A 26502-nucleotide genomic window follows, 5' to 3' on the forward strand; every position below is an offset into this window, starting at 1 on the left:
TGATAAATACGCTTTTTTGTTTCAACTTTTTGTATTTGTTTAAAGAAATGTCAACCAGTCAGTATATTCAAATTTGAGGATTTAAGAGAAAACTAAAAACAATAGACAATCAAATTTTTCAAATTCAACAAATCACCAAAAATATGTTTAAAAAATACATGCGTTGTACATCAAGACATTGATTTTTCTCTTTTTAATATAAACTATAGTTGAATAACCTGGGAAGAAATTCAAATGATTAGGCAAGCAAATAAGTTACAATGTCAAGTCAGAAATTTACCAAAACTGTACCCACTGTTGTATAGAGCTTGAAATGCTGATTATATGATTATATGCTTTTGACAAATGGTTTTAGAGATATTGTGGTATAAAGGTTTTTGATCATCCATGTCATCCACCCTTTGGTCTTGAATAAGGAAATTGTTTAAACTTTGGGAAATTTCAGCTTCTTATAACCCGGATGAAGGGCTAAAAACACTGGCCTCGTCATCCTGTTTGTACTTAGACTGTGTTCTTGTTACTCATTTTATAAATCTTCTCTTTCTTTTTCAGATAAAAACATCCACCAACAGCATTCCAAAAAATCTGAAGGGACAGATTTTTAGGCACTTAAATACAGAAAAATTTAAATGCTGATAAATTCATTGCTAAACTAACAAAATATTGAAATACTTGGTTCAATGGTTCTTGGTCATTATATTCGAGTCATCAATTTTACACAACACGATTTGCACCATGAAATTTTTTTGAATTTGAAAGATACCTAGTTAATGTTTTTTTATAGGATTAGGTGGAATCAGTAGCTTTCAGTTTCTTCGGTTGAATAATAAAGATAGCTATGGTTTAAAAATACTGGCTAGTTGCCATAATATATAATATTTAAAACTTTTGGAATTTAATAATTTCATTGTTCCTCAGTTTTAAAGGTCCACTTCAGATTTCCTGACTTTTCAGATTATCGAATGCCCTGGGTTGCTAATTGCGGAAATCTTCAAGCCGCAGGACTTCTTGTTTACAATGCACTAGTTAAAATATTTCATACAACTGCTGTTTGCATTTTTATCAAACATTGGAGCTTAAAAACACATTTTAAGTCAGTAGAGATGGCACTTTGCTTTGAAATAAAAAAAACCAATTTAAATTAATTATTAAAAATAAGAAAACATTCGAACGATAACGGTTTTCACAATTACAGTTCGGCATTCGAAATGTATTGAAACTCATTGAAACTCGACAGAATATAAACATACGAAACAGTTCAACAGAGTGTTTGATAACGCTACGTAAATACAACAACTAATTATCATTCAACAAATTGAAGCAAGCTTTTGCTTCCATTAACTAAATCATTAACGCGTAAACAGAATGCGCATCACAGCAGGGGGGTTGAAATTGTAAATATTTCTCTCTGCTTTGATTTTTCCTTGAGGTGTGACCATAACATATTTCTAAATATGCGATTTTTTTACACCAAGGCATATTTTGATTCTTAGTTTTCGTACAAGATAATTTGAAACTAAAATATTATGGGTTTTTTTGTTGCTAATGTTTTAAAAATCCTTACAGAGTTTCTGCAAGCATCAGCAAAAACATTCAAATTTTCTCTTTTGATGTATCATTCCGAGAGTGAGTTTTTTATTAACTTAAATTTGAACGTTTTAAAACATTCAATAAGGAGATAAAAAAAAGTACAATTCATATGCTTGCCTTATTTTTTACTTGTTCGTAAAAAATAATGCTTTTTTAGGAAAAATTTATTTGGTAAACTTATAATTAGCAAAAAATATTGCTAAATTTTTTTCTCGTTATACTGCAAATTTAATTAACCCCCGGGTCGCCCGCTGTTTGTTGTATTGTTTCACTGGTTCTTTGATTGTTAGAAATTATTCGCTTGACCGAACATGTAGAAACATTCGATTATTCAGTGATCTCATACCTTGCGAATCTAACATCGAATTTCGTGCAAGCTTAGCTGAACGAGGTAAACTTTGCAAAGATGCAAAGAATATAAAAAAATGTGAAAGAAATAAAGCACGATACAGAAGTTTTTATACCAATATTTTTCATTAATTGATGTAGAATTATATGGAGACATTACTTTACACATACATACACAAATACTAGAAGAGAATACTAAAAGGTGAATGGTATTACTTTATTATTACGGTTTACTGCAAAAGTTCGCTAGAAAGTTGTTTTAAAAGTAAGCACGAAATACACTTCTTGATGTGGTTGCTGGAGGTCCAGACAGCTCAATGAATTGTTTAAATTCATTGTGTATCAAATTATAAGCTAATTCTACATCCATAATTAACCTATGACGGAGAATATATTTTGGTTTTGGAATATCTGCGCGATTGAAGGCTGATGTTACTATTAATGTTAATTCTGTCAAATATTTTTATTCAAGAGTGTTATATATTTCTTTTAGCTTGTTAATGCTTTCCGAGTATGTTATTACAATTCAAGTATATATTACTTTTCACCTTCATAACATTGCTACATGGCAAAAGAAAAGGTAGATAATCTTTCATAGTCATAATTTTTTAGTCATAATTTTTTGTTAGTTGGTTTATTGCTATTTCGCACCTTTCTCATAACATTTTGCCACCCTTTGAATATTAAACACGTTTAAAACGATTCTAGAACATAATCAAAGTATTTCGAATCAATATATATATATGTATAGCGACTCAACAATAATGTTGAGTCGCTATACAACTGACGCAAAAAATTGGTTTTAAAATGGCCTTCAAAGCTTTGTCTTTTAGACCTTTCCTTTCAAAAAGGCAAAATTATGCTTAATTTATATGTATTTCTCAGCCTTGATATGCTTATAAAGGTTACACACACGAAAAAGTTTGTATACTAAGTGTTACAACCCACACATGTGTTAAACATTATTTTTTACTTCAGAAAAACGAGATTTATCCGACCTGAAAGATGACGTTATATTGAGCTCACTCTTCCCAAGTGATGTCAAAGCCACCCGAAATGATCGTTCCACTACACTGAAAGACGAATTATTAGCAGTTAAAGATGACAAATCCAAGCAGGCCCAGCTTAATAGTATATTATTTCCACAAAAATCTCAAGAACGTCGCGCAACCGATCCAGTCTCCGAGTTTATGTCACTAAATAACAATGTTAGAACTAAACTTGATAACGGGCAGCCTAACGCCCAGTTTTTTAATGCTCAAGCAGATTTAACCAATCAGAAACAAGACATTAATGCACAGTCTGACGTTAGTCTGATGAGTTTTAACGCGCCTATAGTTAACAAACAAACCGCTGTACCTTCGCAAGAAACAGCAGCATTTCGGGAGGATAATTTGATGGACCAACAAGCAGCTGTCAATCCAGCATTGTTTGCTTCAAATTTTATGCCTTTATCTGAGAAAAATACTCCGACTCAAATAATTTCCGATGGTAAGTTGGTACTATGGTAGATTTTAATACCTGTGTCGGTAGTGTTGTTCCTAATATTTTAATATTCTATTAGGAAAGCATCACAAAAAGAAATATAAGATATTTCTTTGACCCATAATTTTCTGTACTGGGGCTAAAAATCAATCTTCTGAAAAATGTAAACAAGTTTTTATTGATCGTTGAAAGTTGTCAGGCGATTCCTGCAGAAAGTTACTTGCATGCAAAACACACACACATACCTTTGTCTTGTAATCTATAATAAGTGTTTCTCAAAATTTTAGTTCGGCGATCTTACGTACCCATGTACCCAGTATACGGCTCGTATAGCTGGCAAGGAAACGGTTACTTCAACCCACAGTTGCCCTATTTAAATAATGGCAAATCTTATATTCCCTACAGCATGGAAACAAAGTTAAAAGATTTAAAACCAATTCCAGCACAAGCGAGTGGTAATAATGTTTGTCACGACACGCTGCCACACAAACATTCATACCACTCACTCATTATACATTTCTCCAAATATTTACAGTTGCCTAAACGAAAATATTCGTGAGATTAATTTTTGCGACTTTTTTACTGTATTAGTAACATTGTATCTTTTCAAAAAATGACATCAGCTGCCATAAGCGAGAAGAAATCTGCGTAGAATTTTTACGAAATACCCCACTTCGTGAAATATAATTCCTTTCCCATGACATATGTTTACGTATTTATTTCGAATACACCTCTTTCTCAAACTTCTCCGTAAATGCTGGACATATTGGTCCCTTTCTGTAACTTTTTTACCTAATTTTTCCTCTTTACCCCACACTTTCCAAAACAAACTTCTAGTCACTTTTGTACTACCAAGGATATGTTTGGTATCACTGCATATAAATTTTTTTGTTTCTTTTTTCAATTTCTTGCAAATCATTGTTCCTAAATGCAATAATTCACGAAAATTAATCTTAGTGAATAATTCACGTAAAAAATAAACGTTAGAAATACAACACTGTGTTAACTTCTCCTACTTTTAGTGAGTAAGAAAACTATAATTCCTCAGTCTTTCATTCAACAAGACGCAAAACCTGCTCCTGCTGTATACTCACCACAATACAAGAAGTCGGCGGTTCCTCTTTCACTCACAGCCCCGCACAAATCACCGTCATCAGAGTCGTTTCCTGTACAGTTAAGAATAAACTCACCAAATAATAAATTAAGAGGAATAGTTCCACATGTTGCAGAATACGGTAAGTCCTAGCCTGTTTGTTTAGCAAGTAGAGAAAGATATAACTCATTAATTCGTAGGAATATTAATACTACGTTGACAAAGACATAATTTACACTTTAAAATTAAAAACGATGTAAACAACTTTCTTGACAACTATTTAACTGCAATGTCAGAAAATTTCGCGAAAGAAAAATTTATGTTATTTCTACAGTAAAGAATTTTAAAAAGGTCAATTATAACAGATAGAAATATCATTCTGAACACTTAATTTCAAAATTTTCACGCGAGATTTTACGACATTACCTTGCACACACACTTCATACGAGTGTGTAGATTTCACTTACTGATTTTCTCCTCCATGGGGTTTGTTTTGCAGGGGAAACAGTAGAATCTATCCAACAAGCTCAGCGTGTGATGGATTACAAAAAGAGTATTATACCACAAACTTCGTATAGTGCTAATGTATATAAGAAAGACACCATCCCAGAACCCCCTTCTCCACAAGTGTCGTTTTCAAAAACACCACAGAAGAAATCGAAAGTGAAGACCAATAAATCTAAAGAGGCCAGCAAAAAATCTAAAAAAACATCTAAAAAATCAACTGATTCAAAATCACAACGTCAGTATATTCCCCAATACCAATTTCAACAGCAATATGGTCCTTACATCGCCAACTACCAACAACAAAACCCTTTCTCAATGCAACAAAGTGTGGTTCAATACACTGCGCCACAAAGCTCAGCTCAAGTACAAAATATGGATGGTATGCATACCAGGCCTCTTATTACAGGTACTGTTACACACCTACATACACACGGACGGTTTTTACGTGCTAATTCCAAATACTTTACAATTTTTTTAATTTTTTTATTTGCTTTTAGATGAGAAATGTGCCGACCAATATATTAGTTGTGGTGACTTTGCTAAAAATAATTACTGTACAAACTTTCCCGAGCTGATGAAGATTCAGTGCAGACAGTCATGTGGTTATTGTGGTATGAATATCTGTTATGAACATTTTCTATCTACCTATCTATGTACACTAGTTCCAATCACATCAATACACTAGCTGCGCGTCGGTTAACACAGTTTAAACTTCCTTTAGCGCCACCGCCAACAGTAAACAATGCAACACTTCCGACTGCTGCAGTTGCATCTGCCAAACCTACTGCACCATTAGCTGCAAAAAGCAAGGACAACAGCTCGGTGCATGTCAAAGACGATACGCCTGATGTAGGGAGCGGTTCCGGCGAAAGTGATGCACAGTCAGGATCAGGAGAAACAGGTCTGTTTTTAACACCAAATAATACATAAAAATACAAAAACCAAAAAAAAAAAAAAAATAATAAATAAATAATTACAAAATCTACTTACACGCAAATTTTCTTTAGCTACTCCAACCGTCTCTGGTGGAAAACGATTCAAAGTTACTAATCAAGCCGAAGATGCTGGATCCGGATCCGGATCAAATTCCAACGAAGAATCAGGTAACTCTGAAAGTGGTTCTGCAGAATCTGGATCAGGTTTGTCTGATGATGCCACACCATTAGTAAGAGAATCTAAAGTTCCCAACTTAAATGTAGCACGAAGTAATATTCCTGCATCAAAAGTCATACCTAAGGCAAGTTTAGGGGATTTTACATTCCCTGTTAAGAAAAGTACTATACCAGCAGCTGTCACCAACGCTGATGATGAAGATGAAAGTGGTTCCGGAAGTGGATCTGGGGATGAGTCAGGAGAAGAGTCTGGAAGTGATGCTGATGACGCTCACAGTGGTAAGTATACCGTTGAGCCTTCTTTTATTTTTGTTCTACAACCAGAATTTAGTACTCTTTTATCATTAGTAATTATCTCTACAGACAAAAAGAGTGAGACTCTAAAGAAACTCGCTCCCAAAGCTCTTCCGAAGCCAAAACCAGCAAAAAAGAAGACAGTAGCGCCAGTACCAGTAAAACAAAAAACAAGACCAACGAAAAAGAAATCAGTGGTAGCAAAACCATCATTACCTGGACCTTATCCTAAAATTGATTTAAAAGCAATCGCATCTGCATTAGCTCATTACGAAGAAGCTGCCCTTGAATTAGCAGGTGAATATCCAAAACCTGCTTCAGATTTGACCGAGTATACACGTTCGTTCATTCCGCATCCAGTGAACGTTGAGGAGCAAAAACTAGATAAATACAGGCAAAATATTCAAGTAGCAAAAATAATGACAGAGGAACGTCGGAAGAAAGACGCTATACCAAAGTTTTTAAAATTAACAAAAGATGTGCTTAAAGATGAGGAAGAGAAGAGTCCAAACAATGCTGACAGTTTGGACTCTGTCAGACAAAGATTCGAAATACCGGGTTTGGAACCAACATTAAATGATTATTATGCCGAAACTGGCAAAATTAACCCGTTTGATAATAGTCAGAAGTCTTACAAGAAGTCAAGAATTGAAGTTGAAAAGAAAAACAAGAAGAGCAAATACCAGCAATTAGTTGGTGACCCGTATGAATACTTAAGAAATATGCCTGTCGGAGCTTCGATGGAGCCCATTATGGATCCCAAAACTCGTTCCACTATACCGTCTGATCACTCTTATCCGGTGTTTTTGATGAAAGTTTCACCAGCTGGAAAAAAGTATATAGATGAACCAGGTAAATTTGCATTCTTATACTTTGGAACATCCTTCACCTAATCTCCTCCACACTTACTATGTGTCGTTTTCTTAATCCATTACATATCACACCTAACCGCACTTTAATTTCTTAGCATCACGACGTGGAAAAATCAGAAAGGTTGACGCAGAGGGAGTTTTATTAGCAGATGAATCATCAAAGCGAGTCGTTGCACCACCACCACCAGCTGTTATTGTTGCACCACCTGTCCAAGCACCTGTCCAAGCACCTTTTGTTGCACCTCCACCACCAGCTCCATTTAGGGCACCTGTTTATCAACCCCAGTATGCCCCTCCTAACTCAGAAATCTATGGCGGTCCTTCTGCTTACAACATGCAACAACAACAACAACCAATGGCAGCACCACAGCAGCCGATGCAACAGGCTCAAGCAGCTGCTTTACCACCACCAGTAGACTTTAACAACATAGAACAAGCTACTGCACCTAGAGCCAGTGCACTTTTCTCGAGTGACGAACCAGTTGTTCCTGAGAAACAGCCAGGAATGAACTCACTACGTAAGTCGTCTTATTCAGATTGATGTTATGAGGTGTTGATGCGCGTGACAAAGTAAACATGCATTAATACCTTAAGTTAATGTTGATTAAAGATTAATACAAAAATTTCGCGAAGATTAATTTTCGAAGTTTTTTTTGCGGATGAGCCATTTTAATGCTCTGTGCGAAGAATTAATTTCATATATCTAGTACTTTTTCGCAATTTTTTAACTTAATTTCAACGAGTAACTTAATTTCAACGAATAACTTAATTTCAACGACTGGAGTCATTTCTACTATAGTAATTTTGCGAAGATTTTTTTTTCACGAATTGAACGAATTTCGCGAATATGGATGAAATTAAAATTAATCAACTTTAGGTAATCCTGAATCAAATTACACAACATTTTTGTACTTGTTATATTTAGGCAGCAAAATGCTTAGCGCCTTTTTCTCAGTGAAGAATGGTAACGAAGGAGAAGATGGCGAAGGAAGCGGTGGTGGCTCTGGTGAAGGCTCTCGAAGAGGTAACCTTTCTTTTTAACATTCTAATCCTATTGTTGTGTAGTTTCAATTGTTTAGTGCTAGCACGCTTCTATCATGTTTTGACTATATCTTATATATATGGGTACATACACACTTTTCGAGGGGAAAGAAATGTTGATTTTGCGCATGAAACACCACACACACCACATGTACATGTCACGCACGCCAACTTAACGAACTCTTTTCTTGCGTGGATTCTTAGACACATGACTTAAAACGCACTGTACAGACACTACTAACAACCTTTTTTAGACATCATTTCTTTCCGCTCGATGTAGTCTGTTAGCGCTTGTTGAAACCACCTGGACTAAAAGACAAATAAAAATGACCAAAAATCTTATGAAATCACAGCACTTACTGACATTTAATTCATCATCACTGTATCATCAAATGGAAACCAGGCTCGTTCGATAAATCAACATTTCTTAGCTCTCGAGAAGAACATTCAATCCAGCATGGTTTTTATTACCACGTTTCATAAAATTTTAGATTCGATTGCTGGAGACGGACACATGTGGCCAGGTGGTTTCAAGAAGTAGCTTCTAGACACACGAAACAATGGATAATATTGCTGTCGATAACATTAGAGATAGCATAAATCTCTTGCGACACACACATACATGAACATAGAGACAGACTATTATATATTTCAGCGGTCTTGTACCCCGGCCCTTAACGACGTCATCTTTAGTTGTTCATGATCATACTGTCTGAAAGACAAAAACCTAACAATAGCCCTTGTTCACAAAAATTAGCGCCGTTAGGGGCCGGCGTAAAAATGACTAAGACGGTAGATTTCTCAATTTATTTATTTATTTATATATTTATTCAATTATTTTATATTTTATGTTTCCATATTTTTTTTCGCAAAATTTGTTTTACAGATTTATTACGAGTTGTTTCTGATTTGTTTTTGTTACAACCATAAGAGTGAAAAATAATTTTATCATGGTTTTATATAGTAGCATTATACTATTATTCTTAACTAGTCGATTCTTAATTTGTTTTCTTTTCCACAATTTAGAATTTCGTTTCTTTGTACGTTTAGTTTATGCATGTACATTCGAATTTTTGTTGAATGTTTTATTAATTGTCAATTGTCATTTGTTTTTTGTTTTCTATTTTTGTAAAGTTTTTTTTGCATCCACTGAAATATAAATCTAGTTATCATTGAAATAAGTTATTTTTTATGTCCATAACGCTGTGAATAAATTAACATAATTAATGTTGCTTAGTTATAGTATATCTACTTTTCCAGGACACATTCAGGAGCCGTTAGAAGGATCTGGAGCAAGTGAAATAGGCTCTAAAAAATCAATAAGTCTACACAATCTATTATTTAATGAGAACAGTCTAAAAGGCGATGACGAATCCGAGTTGGCAACGAACACTGGAAAACAAGCCAACACTCGCAAATCACAAGATAACTCTGTAAACTACTTACAATCAAATCTTGCAGTCCTCACACCTGAGAATGGTAAACCAAGCTTCGAAGGCCAAGCTGGTTTAACATCTGGACGACTAGGTGCGCAATTTACAATGAGCAAAATGAGTAAAACACAAGAGACGAATTGGGTTCGTCCAAATGCGGAATCAGAGCTGGCATCTGCTATGCCTGAATCAAGTACTGGTGTCGAAACTGCACCTCATACAGGTAAAATACACTAGATAATCAGTCTATGTTATTTACAAATGCACTAAAGTCCCTCTGTATAGCACAGGTCTTGAGAATTAGCCTCCATGACGAATCTATTTTTTATAGCAATGTTTGTTTTTGTTACGTACTTTCATCCCATACCTAATTTTCGCGCGTATTAGTGCTAGCGCGTCAAAACCCATTTTGCGTGTTTCAATTTTCGTTTATTTCCCCTAGAGATGAGAAGGGGAGGATAAGATGGAAAATGCAGGGATAAGATAAAATCATAGATTCAATTCTTTTTAGGAGACTGTAAAATCATGGAATCTTTTCCATGATTTAGAGTGAAAAAAAAAGGGAAAAAAGAAAAAAGAAAAGAAATAGAAACACTCAGTAACGTTTGACGCTTAAAACACCATTCGTCAATCATTTTCTCCAAAAAGGTGTATATCGCACGCGTATTAATCTTCACGCTAAATGTTTTGCGCGTATCTTCTGTACTGCATTACGCGCATTAAATAACTGCTCTGAGCAAATGCGCGAAAATTAGTACGAAAAAGTAACTGATTTAATATGTTAACAATCTAACAATTAACCTAACACACTGGTAATCCATAACATTATTTAACCGTACGTATATCCACTAACATACTAACATACTCAAATAAACGACCCAGTCGCGATTAGTCGGACCATGCTTCTAGCATTTTTGTTACATGAGGACAACGTTATAAAGACTGGAAACGAGATTAATCACGCCTCTTTATACCAAAAAACCTAAACAGATACGCCAATAATTTTTGTTGTGTTATGGTGTCAAAACAAGCAATAACAAGAAAATACTTTCCATCTGGACAACTTATTCACAGTATTCGACTGCACTACTTTGAAGTATCATTAACTGCTACATCACATATCTTACTTTCATCGACGTTACAAAGAAACGCGACCGGCTACCGAATGAAACTATTCTGAAAATACAACAGATGACCTTCTTAATTGGATTGTCTAGATATCCTGGAAGAAAACAACAATGAAAGATCAGATACCGAAAACGGAGAAGAGGAAGAGGGAGAGGAAGAAGGTAACTATGGAAACGCGAATGGTAATTCCCTACCGCAACAATTTATCAGAATCAATCTTAATCAACGCCATAACGATATAAATCAAATTCTAACTCCACAAGTAAATATCAGTTACACAAATATAGCACCTAAAAAACAAAGCGTAAGAAAGTCGAATAATCAAGGCAAAAATAACAACCACTACTCAAGCAATAATGCTTTGCATAAAAAGACTACCGGAACACTAGGTGATAATGGAAGATTGGTCAGCGAGCCCTCTATGGTAACTTCTAAATTTAGACCGCTTCCACATAAAGTTGACAACAACCGCAACCCTGCAAAACATGTGAATAATCCGCCTCTTAACATGGATGACATAACTCCGTTATCAAATCTTATCAAATCAAATGTAAAAAATAGCAATCTAAGAGAAGCAAAACAATTGCATCGAAAACCATCTTCCATACGTCCTAAAAATTCTAACTCTCAAACCAATAGTCCACGTGAACGATTTATTTTTAGCACAGCACTGACAGGCCAGACTTCAGACGCTTATCAAGCTAAAAATGAGCTGCAGAGGCTAGGAGTCGATCATCGTTTTTTTCGTCAAGGAATAAAGGCGTCGCCACAACAAGTCAACGCTTTTGAGAACCACAGACTTCGAGCGGTTTATAATAAGGAAAAGAAAAATTCGCTCCGTTTTAACATTGCAAGTGGGAACAAGATTCAGGCTGTTAAAAACCAAATCAGAACTGAAAATTCAAGAAAAAGTCTGAGAAATGTATCAATAACAGCCAGCAAAAAAAGTTATAATTTCAAAATTCCATCTCATGAAAAAGCCGTAGTTAGTGATCGAGACACAATAATCGAGTCATTTTTACAAACTGAAAACGAGGATAATGGAAATGACGTCATCGCTGATGCATTATACGAAAGAAATGCAGGAAAGAGAAATCATGCAGCAAAATTAAGGACTGGTAACTACTAAAAAACTCAACCGACCAATGACAAGACTTAAAATGCTGCTGGCCAATTTTTGATGACGTCATGACAAAATAAAATGTTTTTTGTACATATTTTGAAAGAGCTTTGTTACACAACAATATATTTGTAAAGTTAAAATACCACATGACTTCTCTTTGGGTAAAAAAATGAGATAGACACACACACACACATACACACAAAATACATAATTGTCCAGCAGGAAATGACACAAACACATGCATACCAGCGGTGAATTACCCCGCAGACACTGCTTCACCAAAAACGCACACTCAGCATCTTTTCTACTTTAATGCAAATTCTTTTTCTTATAGCCTCGGTAGCTGATAATTCAGAATTGTTTTCAACACGTAAGTTATCTATCAATAATACACCAGCCAATGTTGGTCCTGTTTTGAGTGTTTAGTGTGGTAGTTATTAGGCGTGTACGTTTAGAATGTATGCTAGATGGTAGAGTGTTTTTCTAGGTATTAGATTAAATGTTAGAATGAATTTATAGTTCCCTATAATTTTTTTTGATATGGGATTCTTCTCCTTTCCACAGTGAGAATGCCAGCAGCTTCATTCACAGAAGACCAAAGACCTGCACTACGTAATGTTGTCCCCAGGGTACCAAACATTAAGAAGAAAATCGAAGAGACAAAAGGTAGCAGTAAAACAATTATACCAGTGGATATATTTTCTGGTAGACAGAAAATTGAGGAGAGTCGCCCTCACACAGAGAGACCAATTCAACTACACAATCAACTGCGTCAAAATATTGTAAATAAAAAACTCTTAAGTAAGGATATTTTTAAAGGTGATTCTGGTCCATTATCAGCACCTCATCTAGCTTTAGCTTCAGCGAGAGACACCGTTGATAAAACAATTTTAACAGACTTTCCAAGATCACCGTTTTCAATTAATCCAAAACCAATCATGACTCCACCAGTGGTGCATTCATCAGTTATAACCAATCAAAATAAAGTGTTAACATTTAATACAAAACAATTTCAAAAAGCTATATTAGCAAAAAACAATATACTTTCTAAAAATCAAGCCTCCTATTCATGGAGACAGTATATGCCATTTAACAGTCGTTCCAACATAGCAAGACAAAATATTAATGTGGTGCGAAATAATTTACTGAACAATGAAAAGACCTCACCATTATCAGCACAAGCTGGTTCGGCAAAATATGCACTATCTAATAAACCCTTGGTTGCCAAATCTGCCGTAGCTGCATCAAAAAACAAAGCTGCAGACCAGAAAGGTCAGGGTAAGTAAAACGACTAACCTATTATTAACTTTAACACGCTAGCTTACAATAATAACATTCTAACAAGTTTATTTGCATGTGAGCCAGTATACTAGCTAGTTTGGTTGCATGCGTACCAGTATACTGGCTAGTTTGGTTGCATGCTTACCAGTATGCTGGCTAGTTTATTTGCATGCGTACCAGTATACTTGTTAGTTTGGTTGCATGCGTACCAGTATACTGGCTAGTTTGCCTGCATGCTTTCCAGTATGCTTGCTAGTTCATTTGCATGCGTACCAGTGTACTTGCTAGTTTGGTTGCATGCGTAACAGTATACTGGCAAGTTTTTTTATGCATAACAGTATACTGGCTAGTTTGGTTGCATGCATACCAACATACTGGCTAGTGTGGTTGTATGCGTACCAGTATGCTGGCCAATGTGATAGCAGGCGTACCAGTACACAAGCTAGGGGAACATAAACAAATAACGTCAAGGAAAGAGATTTTTAACAGGCTGCCTAACCAAGGGGAGGTAACCAGTGACATATGTTCATTTATAAGAACGTTTTTCTTTAAATCAGGCAAATTCACTGGAAATAATTACTTGGTATCGCCATCAGCCAACGTGCGTCCACTATCATTTACTACAGCTGATATTAACAACGCACCAAGTTTTAAAGCACCTGTTCGGAAAAACCTGATAAAACAGACGCCAGGTAGGAAGAAAATTTTGGCGAAAAATGAGAGATTACTTCTGAAATAAATAACGGTTTAACATTACAGCATTATTTTTTTTCATATTCTACCAAGATATAATGAAAGTAACCCAAAAGTCTGTTCTAAGATACTATTTGACCTCATTTTACTAGATCTGGATTGTGGAGATAATTGGGAAGGTGCCCAAGGAGATTTCGGCACTTTCTGTTACAAACAAATGCCGATGAAAGCTTCGTTTGATAATGCATTAGCGCAGTGTCGACGTCTCAATGGTGATTTGTTTAGTGTGCTTAATGCATACGAGAACAGATATTTGCAAGATAATATTCATGAAAAGTTCTGGATAGGTTATCGAGACAAAGGTATGAATTAAGAATAATTACTTCCAAAAATAATTAAAGCAAACTGCATGGACAGGGCGTTAATTAGTTTTTTCTAGATTTGGGAGGTGTATATTTGAGGGGCGTTTAAAAGAGGAGTGAGTCTAGTAGAAGGGGGCGTTTATTAAAAGCATTACGGTACGTTTTTTTATCTTATCAGGAATGAATGGAAACTGGAACTGGACTGATAGTAGTGAAAGCATATATACTAACTGGGGCAGCGAGGCAGATGATGACAACGGAAAACGTCATGACTGCGTTTACATTGATGTGGACGAAAAGAAATGGAAGGATGAGTCTTGTTCTAAAAAAAAATATTTCCTATGCAAGAAGAGAACTGATAGTAAGTGGTTGCGTAAACCTAATTAACGTTAACGGGAATATCATTTTTCCAAAGATAAAGTGTGACCATGTTCTTTTTACATATAGCATGCCCGAAGGATTGGAAAAACTTGAAATTAAACTCCGTCATTGGCTGCTATAAACTTTTCACCGATGAAGTTAGTTGGGATAACGCTGAGCACACGTGCGAAAAGTACAAAGCGCATTTGGCAAGCATAAGAAGCGAGGACGAACAAACAATGGTAGTCCAGGTGAGATCTCATTTATTCAACAAAATTCCATAAACTCACATGCTATACGCAGACCTACAAATAATGCAAACAGAAAGATTAGGATAAAAAGACAAGCGAGGCAAATAAGCTTTTCTTTTGATATACAACGCCCAGGGTAAGTGGTCTGCTTTTTGTACACATACCAACCTATTGCTAAACAGAGGATAAATGCAATTGGTGCACAAACACTGACGGCAATTACGACGTCATTATTTTCATCAGACGTGGTTAGATATTCGCAGTAAACTCCCTTGTAATCAGGTGTGCAGTTGCACGTGTATGTCGTCGCATTATATACAGCGCATACTGAATTGTGTTGACACCGATTACTTGCACAACTATCTGTGTTATTACAACCTAATTCAGAAGTTGTGAAGTGTTTTAAATTGCGCCCTTTTAAAGCAAGAGGTGAGAAGCAAATTCCTTGAATGTCGCCATTATGTATTAGCCTCTGTATAGTATTGTCTGTTAACCAGCACCCACAATGCAATGGATTTTGATTTAAACTTACTTTCCCAGTGATTACAATATCTTTGAAAGCATCAGCTTTGAATCGACTGATTCGATTGTGTTCTAAGTCCACTCGATGCAGTGTTAAATTACGAAAGCAATAGTCATCAAGTGTTGTGATGCTATTGTTTTGCAAGTATAACTCCTCCAATGATAACAACTTCGAAAGAAGGTCTTTTCGAATTATCTCGAGCTCGTTATAAGACAAATCAAGCGACTGTAAACTCGACAATTCATCAAACACACCATGATACACAAATCCTAGACGGTTATGATCTAACTTTAAGTACTTTAACTTTCGCAAGCCAGTGAAAGAGTTTGGTGAAAGTTTGTTAATTTTGTTATTGCTGAGGATAAGATTTTCCAAGCTTCTTGCGTGTGATAAAGCAGGTATATTTTCTAAAACGTTTCCAGAGAGATGAAGAACTGTAAGGTGCTTGTAGCTACGAAGTTCTTGCGTGTCTATATACTTTATCTTGTTTTCACTAACGTCTATATGCTTCAATGTTGGCACATAGTCGACGTCCCTGGGCAACGAATTTAATTGATTATGATTTAGTATCAATCTTTCAAGTTTGGTGAAATTATAAAATTCCTTGAGTGTTATCGATGTTATGCGATTCCCAGTGAGAATTAAACTTGTAATATTCTTTGGTAGTTTTTGAAGTAAAAACAGTTTTTTATTCGTCACCTTACTACATCTTGCGCTACGTTGATTGCACACGCATTCTTTTGGACACTCTGCACTTACAACAACCAAGGAGACGAGTAACACAAGCAAAATCTTCTCGCTCATCATCTGACTGCTGCTTTGATAATGCTAATGTTTTATTTTCAAATGGTTTATGTTTGTCAGAAATATGTTTGTTTTTGTTTTAAAGGATAAACATTTTTAACAGGGAAATGAGATGACAGTGATTTATGGATTAAACATTCTTAATGTTTTTCTTGTTTATTAATTATTTTATGAAACATGATTTGGAGATTAAGAACTCTTATTATCGTCGCCGTATATTTAGGTTTACGAAAATAAATCATACTGGATAGGTTACAACGACAAGGAGAGCGAAGGAGATTGGCAATGGACTGACCGTTCAACGTCTTCGTATGAAAATTGGGATGATAAATCTCCCAATAATGGCGGAGTCAGCTGTGCTGCAATGGTTGAAGGTGGGTCATGGCACGATGAACCATGTCAAGAAAAACTAAAATTTGTGTGTAAGCGAAAAGGTAGGTATCGCTTTATCGCTAATATTTTTTTCTGACAGATCTAACACCTAATGTATATAAAAACATATTTTTATTCATTTTACGCAGGTCCAAAACCAGAAAAAGTTCAAGGCTTAGATGATCAAGGAATCCTGCTTCCTGTCGCAAGACTGCTAAGCAAAGAAGACACAAGGCCAAGTCAAGTCTATGATGAACTTGGAAAAAATGGTTTAAGACCAGGTAATTTTTCCCCTCAGTTCATGATATGCAACAGTTTTACGGAAAATAATAATATTATATAACTTTTCAGTCGTTCCAATGTACTTTTGGCCATTGTTGAAAACAACTAAATCAGGGATGGCAGGTAATCGACCAATGGCTGCACATGGTGACGTCAAATATGTACCTGCTGGCATTGCACTCGATGGCGTGCACGCCTTCTTAGATGGTGGAGATTTTCACGGAAAATGTATTGCTGAACCAGACAAATGTCAGAAAGGATTTGCTGTAGCCATACAGGTAATTAAAAAGCGTTGCTAACATCAAATTATTCCATTGTGTTCCTTTTACTGTTTCCGTTATCCAACACCAACATTTCAGGAACGACATTTGTACGCATGCGCATATTTTTATGGATATTGGTAATCCAAACTTAAAGTTAGCGGCAAGAAATCCCATTTACTTGTTAAAACAAAATAAATTTAACTATAAAAAGATTTATTTTGTTTAGGACCTTCATATACATTTAAGACCTGTGTAACTTTTAGTAAGTCGCAGCAACTCCGTTTTCTTTTAGGTATTCTTCGAAAGTAGTGTTCGTAGATACAAGAAAGCACACTGCATTATTGACACTTCTGGAGGAGGACAAGGTTTTACGATATACATTGCTGACAATAAACTGAATTACAAAGTTATTAGTAAAGACGAGACCTGGGAACTAAAGACGGACCTGACAGTCGGCAGTTGGCAAGAAATCGTAATGACGTGGCACAAAGGGAAAGGAATCGCTGTATATGTAAATGGAGCTTTTAAAGACTCAGAAGGGGTTGGCAAGAATACAGAAACTAATATTGGTGGAACGACAAGATTAATTTTAGGACGTGAGAACAAGGATAAAGGTCCATACACTTGTACGAAGTAAGTAAAACCTCTTGGACGAAAATTTGCTTCCACAATCTGAGTGACAACCTCACTTAACAACGTTTCATTTTTTGTGCCTTTTTAGAATGGTTGTTGCATCTGTGGCCATCTTCACTAAGGTATTATCTATTGAAGATGTACCATACGCATTCACATACGGTGACACAGTAGTCGCTAGTTATCGATGGTTGATGGCTGGATTGCAGGAATCTGTTGTTCCGGGCGCACCTGAAATCGAAACGAAAGACACGATAACTGACGTCGACGGTGGGATATACATTGACGGCGACAAAGGTTGCTTAGAAATTGATGATGTCGACCCTGTGTTGTACAACATCAAAAAATCAAAACATGGATTCGCTTTAAGTTTCAAACTCAAATTCGACCAGCGGGTGCGTGATTACAAACAACCGAAATACATACTGGATACTGGCGGCCATGTCGGCGGAACACAGGGAGTCTCAGTTTACATCGTGAATGATAACTTGTACTTTCAAGTAATGAGTAGTCCAGATGAAGATATTATGATATGGAAAGTCCGCGTCCCCATCTACACTGTAAGATGGCAACGTATTGTGATGACATGGCGTCTTGACAAAGGTTTATGGGTATATCTTGATGGAACTTTCCGAGGTTACACAAAATCACCAATGACGCTCCCATTGCAAGGTAGAGATCAGCAAAAAAGATTTTACATCGGTAGAAGAACTACAGGAACTGATTATGCAGGTGCCCAATTTGCTTTTGGTTCATTGGCAATCTACGGAAGATTCTTGTCACGTGTTGACACTGAGAATGTTTTTGGAGGAGCAGGTGAGGACACTTACATGTCTGGATCTCATGTATATGTTGATATACACTTATGTCTGTGTTTTCCCAGCTATGCTACCATGTTGTATAAACCTTTCCTTTTTTTGTCTCTACAGATAGTCCATTCCCTGGTATTATCAGAGAAGTGTGGAAAAACACACCTGGTGAAACTTTGAAAGATTTAAAGGGTAACTCGGATTATCCAAACAATCCTTCAACGATTGAAATCATCGAAAACTTTGACGCACCTTTTAATGTTGAGAATAATTATGGTTCGAAGTTGAAGGGTTATTTTATTGCGCCGGAAACAGGAAATAGCACATTCTATCTTTCCTGCAGCAAGGCTTGTGAGCTGTATTTCAGCGGAGATGACGAAGCTAAGAACAAAACAAAGATTGTCTCGCTTTCCCAATCAACATGGCATAATCAATGGAACAAGTAAGAAAAAGTGGCATTTTTTCTGTAAAATTATCAGCCTGGAAGTTTCATGGTTTCCCAATCCAACTGTATTATCTGGTCTTCAGTTACAGAAAGCTTTTATTTATTTCAGATACGAAAACCAGTCCTCCGATGATATCTTTTTGGTTGCTGGAAAATATTACTATCTGGAAGCCATCCACAAAGGAGTTGATGCTAGTGATTCACTGAGTGTAGGAGTGCGCATGCCCACGGGAAGATATCAACGACCAATCATAAAACAGAACTTACAATGGCGTCTACCAGGTTTGGAACTCTGCTTTGCTTACGAATAATAAGCGAAATGAATCCTTTATATCCGATATCAAATCGAGTGTAGTGTATACAAAGAATAGGTAAAAAAATGTATAGGTAAAAATATTATTCTTAATAGGAAACAAACATGCGGGTCTTATTCGTGAAGTTTGGTACAACATTCCCGGTTACGATATTTCTGATATTACATCCAACCCGAACTATCCGAACAGACCATCAAGCACGGAGGTGCTGGATAAATTTGATGCTCCTTTTAACGTTGACGACAACTATGGTTCAAGAATATCTGGATATTTCCATGCTCCGGAGACTGGAGACTACAGGTAATGTAAAACATTCCTGTTGGCGAATTTAAGACAAAAATTTTAGGGAAAAATGTTTTCGTGATTAAAAAATTCGAAGGGTTTTATTAAAGGTGGAAGATAGTAAAAATAACAGGCAATTACAAAATAAAATAAAACAACTTTTTCAATTTATTCTTTAGAAATTTTACTGGATTAGGAAAAGTACTTTTTATTTTTGCGGATAAGTAAACATAAATAATTTGACTGTACTAAATGTTTTCTTTGTTTGTAGATTTTACTTAGCAGCCGACAACAGTGGAGAATTGTGGATCAGCTCTGACGAAAGTGAAGCAAATGCAGTAAAAATTATCACATTGAATGGATGGACAGATCACAATGAATGGCTGAAGTATGGGTTTTACATTTTAAATTTTGTAACTTTTTAAGAAGAATATTTCCATTTACTTATTTATTCTGTTTGCGTAGGTATAAAGAACAAAGATCAGAGAAAGTGTTTTTGGCAGCTGGCAGGTATTATTTCGTGCGTGTTTTCATGAAAGCAGATAAATTAGGAGATTGTGCATCAGTCGCCGTGGAGCTTCCTAGTGGTCACTTTGAAGGACCAATCAAAAAGAAACATTTATCGTGGAAAATTGTCGGCTCAAAAGACGGGCCTGGACCAAAAGAAATCATAGAGCGTATGTACCTTCATCTTGTTAGTTCTTAACGCTCTTAAAGATGTTCCATAGAAACTTTTTAGTAAAATCTTACTAATCTGTAGCTTATCACAACAAAATGAATGATAAATAGTATCTGCATGTTTTCATTACTTTTTTTTTATTCCAGCCACTCCTAAGCCTGTTGGCTTATTTGCTTTGAATGACGCTTCTGTAAAAGATATACTCTTACCCGGAGAAAACAAATTGACGCTGGGTGATGTTGATTTAACAACCGGACCTGGAGGTAAACAGCTAGCAGTAGTTATCAACCAATATTTTGTTTATTACTGTCATTATATCTTCAATTTTTATTCCATGTGCTTTTTATTTCTCTAGGTGTCAAAGACGATGCGTTTTTGTTCAAGGGTAACCAATCATCATATATCGAGATTCCAAACACTGGGAAACTCGATACGAAAAAATCGATAACCTTATTGGCAAATATATTTCCTACTGGTGAAAACGGACCTATCATTAACTATAAAAAAGACGGCTGGGGTGTCCATTTATGGCAATTTAGTAAAACCCAGTTGTTTGCTCGATTTGTCACCAGAGATGGAGAGATGAGCACTCAGCCATTGGGTACCCACGTGCTCGAAGTAAGTGAATTTGTAATAGGTAACATACAGCATTTGAGCAATGAAGAGTCTTTTAGACCTTAAACGCGAGGTAAAGTTAGAAACTAGTATTTGATGATTAATTGTTTTTAGTTAAACAAGTGGAACCAAGTTGGCGCATCATACGATGTAAACTCTGGAGTTGCGCAGCTATGGCACGACGGCAAAATGGTTAAGAGTCGAAATATCGGCCAGATTGAACTGCTCACAAATGCTCCAATAAGACTTGGAGCAAGAGAAGGAGATGATCGATATTTTAAAGGAAAAATATCTTGTGTGCAGATCTATGATAAAGCATTGAAGGAAGAACAAATAGGTGATTTAAAACACTGTCCAAAAAGCAAGGGAAAAGGTACGGTTTTTTTGCATGTAGTTTGTGACTTTTTGAATTTATATATATTTGCTATGCTTGGTTCGCACAAGGGTTTAATTAAGTTTAACTGGGTTTCACAGGTTGTTTTTAACTTAAAACCGTAGTGCATTAGGCAGAGATGGTGTAGTGGTAGCGCATTCGACATGTACTCATAAGGTGTCAGGTTCGAGTGCCCACTCCAGCGCACTTTAAATGTAGTGTTGTCAGCCCATTTTGGTGCCATATACTGACCACCAATCGGCTTGTGTCGCAGGCAAGCAAGTTAGAGCAATGCTGTACGTATCTCTAGCGGTAATATAACATAGTTACAGTCAGAGGGGAGGAAAAGCCAGACGTTAAAACTTTCCGATACTTACTTACTTACTAGTACATACGTTTCACGAGTTTAAATCGATGTTTTTTAAATTCTAGCTTCTCAAACGTCAGTAGAAAACGATGAGTTAACTGTATTCGCACAAGGTTCAGGCATGCCACCGGAAGTTGAGGGTAAGCGTCAATAGATTTTATATCGTCATATTTAAAAATTGCTTTATCAATCTATCAATTTCTGTTGCTAAATGAAGATGAAATTTAACACAAATCTACTCATCTGGTTATTTTTTATTTTGCGTAGAATCTGACGCCATTGCTAGCAGAATTGGTGATGACACGGAAGAAGAGTTAATTGGTAGGAAATTTCAACATGTTGAAACCATCAAGCCATGGAACAGCAGTGAAAAAGAAAATATGAAAGAATCAAGTCAACTAAAAAAAAATTGACTGAATATTAGACAAAAACAAAAATCACAGATTTTATATAAAGTATATCAACGAAAACAACAACAAAAACAATTTTTACAATAACAAAAACAATTTACAAAATGTTACTAGATAAAAAATATGACGTTGACCTTACTTTGACTTAAGGTAGACCTAATCAACACAAAAAATATTTTTATCATTGAAATTTCTATTCACATCATTCAAATTCAACAAACCTTATCTTACTCATCGGGTACGACATAAAAAAGACGATTTTAAAATCTCCATACCTTTTGCGACTGCTTATACTGCATCTCGTAATTATTATTTCTTTTTACTTGCTGGACCAAATTATTACTATTAATACTACAGCTTGGACTTACACATCGAGTCGAAAATGTCCAATTGACACAGGCTTTTTGTTTACATGCCGGTTGCTATGACAACACAAACTGACACACTAACAAATTACTTATTGTAGACGAAGCAAAATATGACGTATTTTCACTTTAACCATACACTTTATCCCATGATCATGTCACACACATTTTTACGTCACCGTGTAAACACATTCATTGATATTCTACCAACATCAATTTTTCATTCTATGGAACGCTGACAATTTACAGTGGCTGATGTACATAATAACTTGTAAATAATATACGACTAACAATGACAAACAAAAACTAATCCTTCTTTTCAAAAGTAGGCATAATATTTAACCAATTAACACGAAAAGGTCTAAGAAGAACATGTTATTAAAACATGGAAAAGTATTTTTCATGAATATTTGTTTGCACACATGCATATAATGGCTCGTTATCATTCCTCCACGTTAACACATACCTTCGCTACATAGACATGCATAGTGTAAAACTTTATCTATAATGCATTACATCACGGCTTCAATGCACCGACACACCTATATTATACCGACATACGGCTACGCTATGCCGACGCGTCACTATCATATACAAGACACGGCACTGATATGCCAACACAGGAGCATAGTAGACAAACACACCACTACATATCACTTCGACACAAAAAGGCATAAAATTTCACATCTAATGGGTACTTTTTCTTTTCTTTTCTATGAAACAACAGTTCAAGGTGAAAAGAGCAAAGGTAAGCCTACGTCAGCATGTCCATTATCATGTTAGATTTGCATGTCACTATCAACTTTATTAGAACTTTTTTCATGAGGTCATGTTACAACTCTCTCGGTATCACAGATCCATACAGCTACTATATCCAAAGTTCTGTGATCATTTTATCACATATGACTAATTGAGACGCATGCATGCCTAGTCAGTTTGTTAGGCAGCTATGCTTGTCAATGGTTTTGCTGGAATCATTTTCTTTTAACTTTGTTTACAGCTACGAAATGTGATCCAAACCCTTGCAAAAATGATGGAACGTGTAGAGACGATGACAAAAAGATCGACGGTTTTGTTTGCAAATGTAGTGACGACTTCACTGGAAAACATTGTCAAGGTAGGATGAAAGAAAACAGTTTTTGTTTACAATAGTTCTGTGATATCAAAAAGAGGCAGTTTAATAATGTCATTGCTTTTACTGTTAGTATCAAAACCAGCTGCGGAGAATCCTGTCGTGAAAAGAACAGAAATACCAAAACTTTATGAAAGTAAGGAAACCTCCGCCACATATGCCATGTCGGACGAAAAGAAAGGGAACACTTCAGGTGAGCATTCTTTCACAATCATGAATTTTTTTGACTAATGCTGAAACAACAGTCTAAATAATGAAGTTACCTTAAGACTACAAATAATTTTTGTCGTTGCTTTCCTAAATGTTGCAGAAATTTGCGGGAGTAATTTTTACGGATGTCAAAGATTTAGTAATTTTAGCAAAAGCAAAATCAGTATTATGCTAAACATAACTTTTAGAAATTAAGGTATTTTTAAATAAGCAACAAAGGCTTATTTCCTACAGGAAATCGAAGTACGAATAAATAAATTGTTGCCCAAGAATGATTTTGGCCCAAATCCGGATAAGTTTGCGAAAAATAAAGTAATAACCCACAAATAACAAGACCTACTACCTTCACATTAGAATTTTTTTCTTCTTTGGTAGAACGTGTTAATGTGAAAAATCTTGAAGACAACAAAGAAGATATATCTCTCCTTTATCAAAAACTTGGTTGTTTCAAGGACGATGCAACCCATCCGGACTTGAAAACAAAGGTAAACATTAAAAAAGCCACCCAGGAGGAGTGTGTTAAAGCATGTGCGTTAGAAGATAAAAGTTTTTCATACTTTGGACTACAAAATGGCAGTTCTTGTTATTGCGGAAAGGATTATGGGAAATATGGGAAATTATCTGATGACGCATGTAGTGCAAAATGTGAAGGAAATAAAGAGGAATCGTGTGGAGGACAGCAAGCCAATAACATCTTCTTCTTTGGTTTGGGTAAGCAAAGTAACATTTATCTCCTTTTCACATCATTCACTGAAGTACACTATTCTTCAAAGAAATTTTTCATGAAGACTGAAGGCACGCTAAATTTTTCGGAAGCATGTATGCTAATAAATATAGTGTAATATCTAGGTACTAACTACACGGTAAAAACATTTACTGGTCGTAAACTTGGAGCCGGCACCGACGCAAAAATTTACGTTGAATTTATCGGAGAAAGAGGCAGTTCTGATTTCCGCCAGCTTGATAGTCGCCTTGAAAAATATGAAGCTGGAAGGTAAGGCATAAATTTAGCTTTTTTATTTATTTATCGAATGTTCTTGTTTTTCTGTTAAATAGTTTAACTTGTTTGTTTTCTTTTTAGCGTGGACCAACAAACTTTTACATTACCAGATCTTGGCAAGTTAAAACGGATGAAAATTTTACACGATAATTCTGGCTCAGCACCAAGTTGGTATTTGGACAAGGTAAAAGTCAGCAGAAATTTACATCCTATGACGAATTGACAAAATATTGACATGACAAAAGTCAAAACATCTTACAAAAATCTCATTTTATAATATTTTCTCAGGTTCAAGTTACTGATGAGGAAGGAGCAAGTTTCGAATTTTTATGTGGTGACTGGTTAAGTGACACTCAGAGTGGCGGCAAATTGGAAAGAGAACTGGAAGCTCGCTCTATAATCCCTTCGCCAACGTGATGATCACGTGAATTTCACTTGATAGTTGTAAGTTAATTTACGCTGAAACTTAGTATCTATCAACCACTCTTGTTGTTTTGTTGCTATGAGTAACATTTTGTTTTTTAGGAAGAGGTTAAGATATTGTAGACCAAGAAGGATGTCATAAGCGTATTTCTCGTCTTCGTACGGAAACCATCATCGTCATCTTCGTATTAAATTTGTAGACAACGTAGACAAAAAAAGTGATTACAAAGACGAACATTCCTCAAAACAATTGAGACGACACTTTCCTTGATATTCGAGTTACATCAGACGTTAGATGCTGATAAAGAGATAATACTTTGCTAGATACTTTGTTTCTTTTACCTTTTTGTATTGAAACAAGACCTTTTTTCCTTTTATCTTCATTGCACATTCCGTTATAACTGCAGTTTTTTCTTAAAAGTAGAAATCTATATTGTAGATTTTTGCTGAGGTTCTTGTGTCTACCACCGCCATTGATGCTATTTATCGTTTTTCTACCACCGCCATTGATGGTAAATATACATTGCGTGTAATGGCTATGTTTTATATGTCGTGAATTTTACCGATTCTTAGAATACATACGTGTAAATAATTTTTTATACATATTAATTTTTTTATACATACCTTCACAAACATAATACTTGTTAAAACTACCTAACGAGAATGAAACCTGTGTTTTAAAGCAAGAAAATAATTTTAATACCAGTAATAACATACAATTAACCTCATTTGCACTAGTACCAGTTTCAATGAATTCAGGTTTTAATTTCTGTATTAGTCTTTGTTAAACACCTGAAGGAAATTTTATTTGATAGTTTTAAAGGTCCATATGTTGAATAAACTTTTTGAGGTGCTATACAAACATATTCTTATACAAGAAACACGAGTTAATAAAAATTGACTTTTCTTTACAACCACCCTGAAAGAAATTTCATCCTCTGAGAACCACCTGATGACAAAATGCATACTTTAAAGAAACATTTTTTTACAAATTATTTTTTTAGATATTTTTTATTTCGCGAATTAATATTCACACAATTTTTTCGCAGGAGTAAATTTTCGCGCATGAGGAGAAAGAGAGACATGCTGATAAAAATACAACAATAAAGCAAGCGAAATAGAAAGCTAATAAAAACAAGACGTATGATATACGCAAACAACCTCGCGAATAAAGTTTACAAAAAGCTGTCTATCAAATTTGGATTTTTGTTACGAAGTTAGACACGAC

At 35.5% G+C, this 26502-nt stretch overlaps 2 protein-coding genes across 3 annotated transcripts; one reads left to right on the top strand and one right to left on the bottom strand.

Moving 5' to 3' along the window:
• Positions 1-1954: 1954 nt before the first annotated feature.
• LOC130655679 (uncharacterized) lies at positions 1955-26171 on the top strand. Of its 2 annotated transcripts, XM_057458461.1 has the most exons (42): positions 1956-2140; positions 2432-2518; positions 2917-3429; positions 3711-3878; positions 4446-4658; positions 5016-5429; positions 5521-5634; positions 5745-5924; positions 6031-6414; positions 6499-7281; positions 7397-7819; positions 8227-8325; positions 9603-9998; positions 12361-12396; positions 12591-13304; positions 13865-13999; positions 14153-14362; positions 14541-14723; positions 14810-14973; positions 16524-16734; positions 16822-16953; positions 17024-17232; positions 17510-17850; positions 17939-18666; positions 18780-19101; positions 19214-19386; positions 19514-19718; positions 19972-20088; positions 20166-20377; positions 20526-20642; positions 20735-20997; positions 21109-21367; positions 21800-21874; positions 22002-22055; positions 23237-23257; positions 23510-23626; positions 23715-23834; positions 24227-24562; positions 24701-24845; positions 24933-25035; positions 25140-25295; positions 25377-26171. In XM_057458461.1, exons 2-41 carry the CDS (start codon positions 2452-2454, stop codon positions 25266-25268), a joined length of 9585 nt encoding a protein of 3194 aa, XP_057314444.1. In that variant the 5' UTR covers positions 1956-2140; positions 2432-2451; the 3' UTR covers positions 25269-25295; positions 25377-26171. The 2 variants fall into 2 exon arrangements, with proteins under 2 accessions (XP_057314445.1, XP_057314444.1); XM_057458462.1 differs by lacking the exon at positions 3711-3878 and having other exon boundaries at positions 1955-2140.
• LOC130655681 (leucine-rich repeat transmembrane neuronal protein 1-like) lies at positions 14969-16341 on the bottom strand. The gene has a single exon (XM_057458465.1). The coding sequence runs from the start codon at positions 16301-16303 to the stop codon at positions 14990-14992; it is 1314 nt and encodes a 437-aa protein (XP_057314448.1). The 5' UTR covers positions 16304-16341; the 3' UTR covers positions 14969-14989.
• Positions 26172-26502: the final 331 nt, after the last annotated feature.

The sequence above is a fragment of the Hydractinia symbiolongicarpus genome, chromosome 8 (genome assembly GCF_029227915.1).
Source record: "Hydractinia symbiolongicarpus strain clone_291-10 chromosome 8, HSymV2.1, whole genome shotgun sequence".
NCBI lineage: Eukaryota > Metazoa > Cnidaria > Hydrozoa > Anthoathecata > Hydractiniidae > Hydractinia > Hydractinia symbiolongicarpus.